General features: G+C 45.7%; 1 protein-coding gene across 6 annotated transcripts; it reads right to left on the bottom strand.

Moving 5' to 3' along the window:
- On the bottom strand, positions 1–10,195 carry CCDC28A (coiled-coil domain containing 28A). 6 transcript variants are annotated; one of them, XM_068150612.1, is made up of 6 exons: positions 10,101–10,195; positions 8,609–8,810; positions 5,976–6,139; positions 3,742–3,896; positions 2,987–3,009; positions 1–1,473 (listed from the first exon to the last, which is right to left on the bottom strand). In XM_068150612.1, exons 2-6 carry the CDS (start codon positions 8,764–8,766, stop codon positions 1,419–1,421), a joined length of 555 nt encoding a protein of 184 aa, XP_068006713.1. In that variant the 5' UTR covers positions 8,767–8,810; positions 10,101–10,195; the 3' UTR covers positions 1–1,418. The 6 variants fall into 6 exon arrangements, with proteins under 6 accessions (XP_068006713.1, XP_068006681.1, XP_068006705.1 ...); XM_068150580.1 differs by lacking the exon at positions 10,101–10,195 and adding an exon at positions 9,705–9,763; XM_068150604.1 differs by lacking the exon at positions 10,101–10,195 and adding an exon at positions 9,643–9,686.
- Between the last annotated feature and the right edge of the window lie 528 nt (positions 10,196–10,723).

Genomic DNA, 10,723 nt, shown 5'->3' with positions numbered 1-10,723 from the left:
ATAAATCTGAGTAGCAGCATGGGAAAGATTTTTATTTTTTTTACTGTGATACCTTGAATTACATCTACATGTTACATACTTGCAGAAATGGTGAGATCAAGACACCCAACAGATCACACATTTGTAAGTTACTTGTAAGGCTATGGGGAGTTAGGTGACAGAGCTCCCAAAGGAAAGAATTTTGTGTGTAGAATGACTTAAACTGTGACAACTCCTGCTTTTGAGGTGTTTGGAGACCAGTATGCATTACACTGCTGGGAATAACACTGTTCTGAGGCTGCATTTGTTGACAGAGCACACTCTGGTATTTAAATGATCTTTATATATCACTGGCTGCAGAGTGCAAATTAGGTGCTGCATGTGACTCAGAAAGGAGCTGGAGCTAATGGAATCCACAACTGCATCTTGTGACTGAAGCAGCACCTTCTCCAGAGATGCCAAGCAGCCATCTTCTGTTCCCTGCCCGCAGGCCCGCTTCAGGCAGGTAAAACCTTTGCTCTGACCTAGGCTAAAGATTTCATTCCTTGTGCAGTAAGCATATAGAATTTGAATGTATTACCTAGAAATTGAGTATGGAATAGATCTAAAACCAAAGACAGAGATTGGACCAGGACAGAAAATCTGAATCTAAAACCAGCCTGATTTTTACACTTGTTTTTTTCCCCTGACTGAACACAAAGAAGAAACCAGTTAATATCAGAGTATTTACAGCTATGACTAAAAAATTGCATATACTGGATTTACTGAACAGTAACTGTTTACCCACTTCTGTAATTTCACAAGTGGTGTGGACTGCTAGCATGCATGCTAGTTTTAATTCAGTGACCTTTTGCACTTATTCACAGTAATGTAGAAAGTAAACTCTGCAAACATTCAGGCCATGCAAGAGCTCCTATCTTAACACAGCTGAACAGACAGCAGCTTCTCTAAACAAAAAAGTCATATCTGAAACGTTTTACTTTATTAAAAATAAAGTCATCTGTGGCATCACTGATCACCAAAGCACTTAAGATAACAGTACACATACCCACACACACTGATCAGAAAGGCAACATCATTGCTACCTTGAGAAAAACTGGAGAGATCCTGATGAGCTTATATACATACCATTTTCAACCACACACCACTGAGCAGAAGAAATACACTCCCACCTTTCCCCATTTTTTTCTGTTAAATAAGGCAATAATAAAAAGCAGTGTCACAATAACCTACTTAAAACTAAACACTGAGTCCTGACATCATACAGTGCTCAAAGAGGACTCTGCAAAAATAACCACTTGAATTTGCACTTTGATTCTGCATTGTTTAAAATTAAAACACCAAGAAACACCCCAAACCCAACCACTGTTCCAGATTCCCTTCTCAGGAAACAAAAAACAAGTGCTTCTGGAAGAACCCCAAGTGATAAAGCTGTTCTTTCAGCCTGTGGTACCATTTGGAATATCTTGAGCATCTGCTAAATGTAGTTTTTGGCTGAAGAAAACCATTAAGGAGTAATATTTTCACATACAGATAAGGTATAAACAAGATAGCATTGCTACAATGAAACTGAATAGTCCTGTGATGAGCATGCACCAGTCCAGATGAATTCAGTTTTAATTCCTGTGTTTTCAACCAGTAATCTTCCTTGCTAAGACCTACCTCCAGAATTAGCTGGCAGATCAAGGGAAGTGGCAGGCAATTTTGTCACTGTTAAGTAATACCACATTCCACTTGTGTTGAGACCTAGCCTTAAACATCCTTTCACAGTCAGAGAATGTATATACCACTGCAGTATCTTTAGTCTCAAAGCTGAGTCCCACCTTCCTCCATGCATACAAAGTAACATCAGAAATAACTAGACTGCAGCATAAACTGAACACCAGCACTCCTCAACTGTGTTCCTACAAAAAGCATATAAGCTAAGCCATCCACCCTTGTCTTCTGGGTGGGTTAAGAGCACACATTTATTCAACTACCAAAGCTCTGCTAAAGTACTGGACTCAACTGTGGCAATGCTGGCAACGAGCAGTGTGAGCAATCTGGCAGTGCAGGCCTAGAGCCTGACATGGTGGTAGGCCATGCTCAGCATAAGTGCAGAGCCAGCTAGCAGTGCAGCAAAACAGTGCTGTGCCTGCAGCATGCAACTAAAACAAGGCACTGGTAGCTATAAACATGGAAAGTTATCTTGGGACAACAGGACATGCAGCTGCATCAACAACCTCATTGTGTTGTTAGTAGTTGGACCAATAATCTATAACAGTGCGATGTGTGGTCACTCATAGGAACCAATGAAGCCATGCCAACAAGGCACTCCGAGTCTATATAAGTTGTAGAAGTTCCCTTGCTATGCACTTCTGCCTTTCCTGTCTCTTCTTCTATGCTTTACTTTACTGTGCTATACTCGCACCACAGGCCTGCACCATAGGCCTGCAACACTGGAACAATAAAGGAACAATACTCGATCATGTTGATCAGCTGTATTGATTCCAATCTCCGTTGCCCATACTCAACTACAGTCTGACTCTAGAAATAAAATTAGGCCAGTCCACTATTCACAATAAAATCAGTGACAGCTGCATGTATTTCTAGAGAGACCTAAAAGGTAATAGGATTCACTGATGCATGGGACAGAACAAATATTGCTAAGTATGTTTGTTCCACAGTGTCTCAGCAAGAGCAAGACACATGCAAAAAGACCCTGCTTCTGATGGGCTTGTCATCAACTGTCACCACATAGCTAATGTGTACCACTTCAAACAAAATCAATCACCCTTTGAAAAAGCAAACCAACCAAAAAAACCCAACTAAACAACCAACCACACAACCCACCCTGGAATTAAAAGTGTTAGTATCTAGTCATTTATGTACTGGGAGAACCTAAAGTCCATGCCATTAGTAAAGCAATTTGACTCCTGTGAAGGCACCAGTTACAGGAGAAATACACTATAGTTTGATTACAATTAGCAGTAGTTATAATGCAAAATAGACAGCTCTAAAAGGATACATAGATGAATTCAGTTCTTCTAGCTGCAATGTGAAAGTAAAAAATATCAGAAATGGCATTTCAGTTAAAATGCAACAATTTTGCTCATATGATGGAACATTGAAACAATGAAGGAAATCACTAGCAGTTTGGACTGCAACGTATGGTTTTGTTATAAAAAGCAAATGAAACCTTCACTGAATTCTGCATTAACTACATTTAAACCTCCTGCTCAGGAAACTGAAAGAAATGTTGGGGTTTTCTGGAAATAACACTAGAGAAAGAAGTGCAGGATAGACAGATCTAAATTCCTGGTTAGGTGTGGTCATCCTCAGGTACCAGGAGGATGGACTAAATGGCTTTTCTAAATAGGCCTGCATCTTTAGATGGTTTACAGTTAGGCTTCTCCACTCACCAAGACAAGCAGTGGCCTGTAAAGGAAAACATGGAAGTGTGTTTTCTCAAGCCCAAGGTGAGGGCAGAGCTTGTATTCAGTATTCCTAAGGTTGGAAGGGACCTCAAAGATCAAGTCCAACCTGTCACCCCAGACCTCATGACTAGAGTAGGGAGGACACTACTGCCCACTGCAGACTTTGAACTCACAACCTTCCCATTAAGGGTCTGATGCACTACCAACTGAGTCACTGGAAGGACTTAAAACAGCTGTCAGTGTGCCTTGGTTCATTACAGAGCTATGTTCCCCTCAGCTGTACATCATTTCTCCCAGCCAAATGCTGTGGGCAAAGTTCCATGTGTTCTGCTCTCCCAGTACTTACATCTGACAGCAGCCTATCCAGGTTTGAGTCACTGGCCAGTTTTCTTTTATCTTCAGGGAGTTCTTCCATCTCCCCATAGAGCTCCAGATTGAGGCGAGCGAGTTTCTCCTGCATGCTCCGCACATGCTCCATCTGCTCGATGGAACATTCATTTCCTGAAAGGATGAGCAACAGCTTTAGCAAAAAAATTCCACCAACCTGAGAGAGAAAGTGAAGCTGCACAGCTTTTTACATTACAGAAGAGGAATTCAAACATTAAATATACAAGTTAATTTGCTTTCTCCTTGATTTCTTCCTTGTTTCACTACTGAAGTTTCTGCCTCCCTGGCTGGTGTTATGTTGTGCTGAACTTGCAGTAACTACCCAAGGTACTAACTGTTGGTTTGTGGGTTTTGTAGAATGGATGTGGTTTTCCTGTACTCCAAATTAAGAAGGCTCTGGTTTTTAACTTTAATCACAATCACTCTTCTTTCTTATTTTCATTCATCTTGGTGGGTTTCTTTTCTTGTAACTGATGCTTTACATAATACAGACTTTTCAGGTTCTCTTGTAAAGTCAGTGTGGAATCTTAATAAGCTGAAGAGGATCATTACCCAACAATGACACATGCACATGTAGCATTATCTACAGAAAACCACCACTAGTGTACTGACCAATGTGGCTGTCGATGAGCCCATGTCCCAGTGGAGGCCAGTGACAAGCGGAGTCCCTCAGGGATCAGTCCTGGGACCTGTCTTGTTCAACATCTTTGTGGGTGCCATGGACAGTGGCATTGAGAGCACCCTCAGCAAGTTTGCTGATGACACCAAGCTGTGTGGTGCAGCAGACACGCTGGAGGGAAGGGAGGCCATCCAGAGGGACCTTGACAGGCTGGAGAGGTGGGCACAAGCCAACCTCATGAGGTTCAATAAGAGCAAGTGCAGGGTTCTGCATCTGGGTCGAGGCAATCCCAGGCACAAATACAGGCTGGGCAGTGACTGGCTGGAAAGCAGCCCTGAGGAGAGAGACTTGGGGGTACTGGTGGACGAGAAAGTCAACATGAGCTCTTAGTGTGCACTTGCAGCCTGCAAAGCCAATCAGATCCCGGGCTGCATCTGGAGGAGTGTGGCCAGCAGGTCAAGGGAGGTGATTCTCCCCCTCTACTCAGCCCTGGTGAGACCCCACCTGGAGTACTGCATCCAGTTCTGGAGCCCCTATTACAAGAGGGATCTGGAGGTGCTGGAACGTGTCCAGAGAAGGGCCACAAGGATGATCAGAGGGCTGGAGCACCTCTCCTATGAGGACAGACTGAAGGAGTTGGGGCTGTTCAGTCTGGAGAAGAGAAGGCTCCAAGGTGACCTAATTGTGGCCTTCCAGTATCTGAAGGGGGCCTACAGGAAGGCTGGGGAGGGACTTCTCAGGACATTAGGTAGTGACAGGACTAGGGGGAATGGAATGAAGCTGGAGGTGGGGACATTCAGGCTGGATGTGAGGAGGAAGTTCTTCCCCATGAGAGTGGTGAAGCTCTGGAATGGGTTGTCCAGGGAGGTGGTTGGGGCCCTGTCCCTGGAGGTGTTTAAGACCAGCCTGGACGAGGCTCTGGCCAGGCTGATCTAGTGTGGGGTGTCCCTGCCCATGGCAGGGGGGTTGGAACTAGATGATCCTTGTGGTCCCTTCCAACCTTGACTGATACTATGACACTATGACCTCACACTACAACTGCAAAAGCATATATGCAGCTTTGTGCTCAACACTGGAGAAAAAAGGAAGTAGGAGAGTGCCATGTTTTTTTCTTAAACCTATGTCAACTGTCAAACAGTAAGCATAGTGGGATGCAAAGAGAAAAGGAAGATGAGTAAAATGCAGCTTGCACTGAACTCCATAGAAGTTGTTACCAAGAGTCTAATGTGGCAATATGCAGCAAAATCAGGTGCTAAATACAGTTTATTATTATTCCTATGCTACCATAAAGGAGCAGCTTTAACCATGGTATTTTAAATCTGTAAGACAAGATATAGCCTTTCATAAATCATGAGGGAAGCAACAAGGAAATGGCATTTGCATAATCTCACACTGAAGACAACCTTACATTAGGACTACAATTAAAAAATGCAGGAAAATACATTAATTGTTAAACTTCATTTCATACCAGAGAGTCCCATAGGCCAAACTGGCACTCTGTCCACACAGCAGAGTTGTTTGCAAATGCATAGCTATAAAAACAGTTACTGCATGCAGAAAATTAATGCACTTACCAAATGCTTGAAGTTTGCCAGAGTGGAAGTCATTCAGGAGACTCAGAAGTCCTCTTTCCATTTCTTGGACATCTGACACATCTGTGAGGAAAGAATGCTGGATTGGTGCTGCCTGTGCCCCTTTTGCTTCATCTCCTGGAGGTTTGGCTTTCTCTTTTATTACACTGGGGGAAAAAAATAAGATATTACTTCCTGCTTTCACTGAGAATCTCAAAGGTAAGAGAATAGAATAGAATAGACCAGACCAGACCGGAAGAGACCTTCAAGATCATCACGTCCAACCCATCAACCAATCCAACCCACCTAAACAACTAACCCATGGCACCAAGCACCCCATCAAGTCTCCTCCTGAACACCTCCAATGACAGTGACTCCACCACCTCCCCAGGCAGCCCATTCCAATGGGCAATCACTCTCTCTGTGTAGAACTCCTTTCTAACATCCAACCTAAACCTCCCCTGGCGCAGCCTGAGACTGTGTTCTCTTGTTCTGGTGCTGCTGAGCTTTGAAAATGAAATGGAAAATACATGTTTCAATCACTCCAAGTTAAAAAATGGATCACCCATTTGGCTTAAGAATAAATAACAGTATCACTGTCTCTAGACAGTCTGATGCTGCAAAATGAAGGATTCCAACAATCTCCTTTCCTGCCAATAGTGGGAAACATCAATGGAGCATATGTATGTGGTGGCCATCTTAATACTCTAAAGAGGACTATTACCCACCAATGACACGTGCACACAGGGCATTAACTACATAAAACCACCCAAACCCCCATTTGTAAACAGTGTGGGAAACAACTCATACAGAAGGATGAGCTTGTCTTCCTAGAGCTCCTTCTTCCCACCTTCCAATAACATCTCTGTTCTTTGAAAGTCACCATCACAAACCAATCTGCCAGTACCTCCTATCGGCAGGCACTAGTCCACGCCCAGACAAATGTTAAACATGCTAAAAATCACCTACTGCTCCCTCTGCAACAATGCCAGCAAAATTCTTGGATCCCATGTATTTTTTTCTAGACAACAGTGTCTATTCAGAGCACCATGTGCCCACAGACAATACATGGACAGCACCAAAAGAATTATAAATCCAAATGAACACACAATTGGTGTGGAAGTTAAAACACAATTACCAGTGAGAAGCAGGACATTCCACCTTTGACCCAGAGACAGACCAACCACTTCCTAACCTAATACAATTCAGGTAAGGAGCTGCTTTCATCCTTGATTTGCCCATCCACCATGTGTGCATGCAGCCTGTCTTTCACATGGGCATGGCTGCTCCTGCAGCCTCATGGTGAGTCTGTTCAGAATTTGATTCAGTGAAAGGTTTTGAGCTGAATGTTAAAATTCAGAATGGTATAGGGTATTTTAAAAAATAGTCACATTTATTAAGTGCTTTTATTTAATTCATGAAGATCTGATCTAGTGTGGGGTGTCCCTGCCCATGGCAGGGGGGTTGGAACTAGATGATCCTTGTGGTCCCTTCCAACCCTGAATGAAACTATGAAACAGGGCTTAGAGCCTAGTGAGCCTCACCTTTCCCTTGAATCCTCTTCCCATACTCTGCAAGTCATAAATCCCATCTGTCCTATAAGAAACAATCACTCCTTTTCCAGCCTAATGGTTTCTGTAGTCTATAAACATCACAGAGACTGCAGTCTACATGCTGAAGCAACTAGCAGTCCATTATTCATCAAGCCCATACCAGCTCCTCCAAATTGACTATCTATGCTAATGGAACAGTTCAGTATTAAGGCTTCAGCTAGTACTTAAAGGTCAATAAACTCAGCTGCCTCTCCCTAGATAACATTTCTTTCCAAAATCCCTCCTCACTCATTCATCTACTGTATGAGCCACATTGAAGACATTTTCTAAATTGAGAAACATTAGTATTCCCAAACTGAAACATATGTATCATCAGTAATACAGAAACAGCTCCAAAACAGTGCTTTCTGAAGAGCTGAATGGCCCTCTCCACATATAATGGGCCTGGGAGTTATTGCTGCCACTGATGACAGGTCCCCAAACAAACACCTGGACATTCCAATACTAGCTCATCCTGTTCAATTTATGTCTACTTCCAATCCTATTTGTCAGTTCCAACTTTGCAGTCACATAGCATTTCACTTGTTCCTCACAGCTCCTTCCCACATTTACCATATTTGATCATCCAACTCTTGTCTTTCACCGGTCACATCTGGCTATTGTCTCTTCAGCTAAACTGTTATCAGCACAAGCCTACAGCATTGTGTAACATTTTACAAGAAGAGTGGCAAGCAACATTTCTGTAAAACAAACACTGTATTGCACTAAACACAAATCACTTTGCTAAAAAAAGTGAACACTGGCAAAAAATATTCACAAGTCTTAAGCTCTGTCCCAGCTAGTCTAATCCCCCTTTTAGCCTGTCTGAGGAATAGGATAGGATAGGACAGGATAGGACAGACCAGGTTGGAAGAGACTTTCAAGATCATCGCGTCCAACCTATCATCCAACACCACCTAATCAACTAAACCATGCAACCAAGCACCCTATCAAGTCTCCTCCTGAACACCTCCAGTGATGGCAACTCCACCACCTCGTCGGGCAGCCCATTCCACTGAGCTCGCAGGATGCTCCCAAGCTTACCGTTTTAACTTTGGTTTCTGTACCGCAGGCTGTGGTGCAGGATTTGAAAAGGCTATGCTTTTACTGACTGGCACAGAGTTTTTCTTGGAGTTAGCAACCTGAGCAGGATGACTGGTAGATGATTTGGGGCTCCTCCTCTTGATTTTCCTTTCTTCCATTTCTTCCAATGTACTGGATCTAGACTAGTTTCTTGTCCTCCAAACTGAAGGAAAAAAAGAAACATCCATTGAAATTGGCATTTACAATAAAAGCAAAGGGAAAAGAAAATCGCAGTACATTCAACTATAGTTTTATAGTTTCTTTGAAGAGATGAGTGATTGCTCATCATTGAGCAAGAGAATCCAGTTTTCAGAAGTTATCCAAGCACATCTGATCAACCAAACAGGAAGGAATTAGAATTTCCACCAGCTTCAGGTCCCTCAAAAGGATCTCAAACTTCAGCTCTCATGGATTACCGCTATGCAACACCATGACTGCTCAAGTCCATGCCCGTCAAACTACTGAGAAACGGTGGTGGCATAAGGATGCTGCTGTTCATCCTTGCCAAACGAGCTCCTCTGAAAGGACAGCAATGGCCTTGTCAACACCCAGCTGATGCCAAGTTATTATTGCTCTTTGTGGGTGCTGTCCAATAATTCCTTTACTAGACTGCTGCTATTATATACGCTATTAATAGGTGCTACCTAATAATCTAGCCTGGGGAAACGCCTCCTCTGAAACCCACCGCCCCACGGAAGGTCCCGTCGGCACCGCGATACAAACCCAGCGGACCTTCCGAGGACCGCTTTCCCGCTGCTGCCCGCTCCCGACCCGCCGTCACATTCAAGTTGTGCCCTGCCCCTTGCCTGGGACAGCCCCTACTATATGTCGCCATTTTATTAGGACGGAGACTTGGGACGCCGCTCGCCACTCCAGGAAAAGGAGAAAGATGCCCCGCGTCCCAGCCCGGGCGCAAGTTATCTACCGCCGATGCGCAGGCCCTATCCCAGCCCCTATCCCAGCCCCCGACGCCCCGCCCCCTGGCCGCCCGCTACCTAAGTGGAAGGCCCCGCCCCCGCAGCGGCGCTCGAGCCCCCCCGGCCTGGCCGGCCCTCACCCCTCCCCCACGGAAGTGGCAGGCTCAGCCCAGGGCGTCGGTCACGTGGCCTGGAGGGGTGGCCCTGCGAGATGCATTGTGGGAGCCCCGCCCCATGCCGGCGGCCTGACTCCTTTGGCTGACAGGGCGACTACGATTCCCAGAACCTTCCGCAGCAAGAGGCGGCCGCCTTGGGGCGCGCGCGGAGCACCTCGGTCGGTGCTACTTTGCGCATGCGCGAGAGCAGAGCCTCTCTTCCCCTTTCCCCCCGCCCCCCTAAAGGGTGGGGCCGGGCTGAGGGTGGAGTCCAAACAGCCGTTAACGGCCGAAGGAGGCGGCTGTTGGTGAATGCTTTCTGCTGTGCGTCAAGAGACAGCTACAGTGGGGCGGTGGCTGCCCATGGGGGTGTTGTTGCACCTGGGGTGGACAGCGGTCTCCACAGGGGCGGGAGAGTCCTCCGCCGCGGCCACATTGCCGCCGCCTGCTGCCGTGGAGTCGTTCAGTTTGCCCGCGCGAGTCGGGAGGCGTCTCTGACCGCGCTAGAAATGCCGGCGAAACGACGAGTTCCACAGTCCCGAAACCTGAATAACGGAAGGAGAGCGGAATGATTAGAAAAGGATTGTCTCCTTCTCAGTAGCAGTGCGTTCCATACCTTGTGGGACATAGGGAGCTTTGTCACCTGCTGAGACGGAGAAGCTCGGGTGCCAATGTTCCGGCGGGTTTGAAGCGTGTGGTTTGGTGCGAGGCAGATCCTCGTCAGTGGCAGGCCCTGTGCGCCGGGTGGCAGCACCACTTCGCGCTCTGAGGCTCTCGGAGCCGCGCTGTTCACCTTTCCCTCCCGGGCTGTTCAGAAGTAGCAGCGATAGATAACAAGTCTGATTAATAAATAAACAAGGAGGACTTCTGTTACACAGTTTCACCCCTCTGATAGGTGTTGCTGGGGAAGCCATTGGTTCAAGTTAAATGAGGAGGGCCCTGCTGCCACGTCCTTTACAGCTCACTGCCTTTCCCCACCTCGATGCCAGTACTGAGCAGTTGGC

The sequence above is a fragment of the Melanerpes formicivorus genome, unplaced genomic scaffold (genome assembly GCF_026170545.1).
Source record: "Melanerpes formicivorus ecotype bairdi unplaced genomic scaffold, bMelFor1.0.p_v2 SCAF_2, whole genome shotgun sequence".
In the NCBI taxonomy this organism is placed as follows: domain Eukaryota; kingdom Metazoa; phylum Chordata; class Aves; order Piciformes; family Picidae; genus Melanerpes; species Melanerpes formicivorus.
The sequence above is the reverse complement of the archived record's forward strand: the minus strand, read 5'-3'. Positions and strand labels throughout refer to the sequence as shown.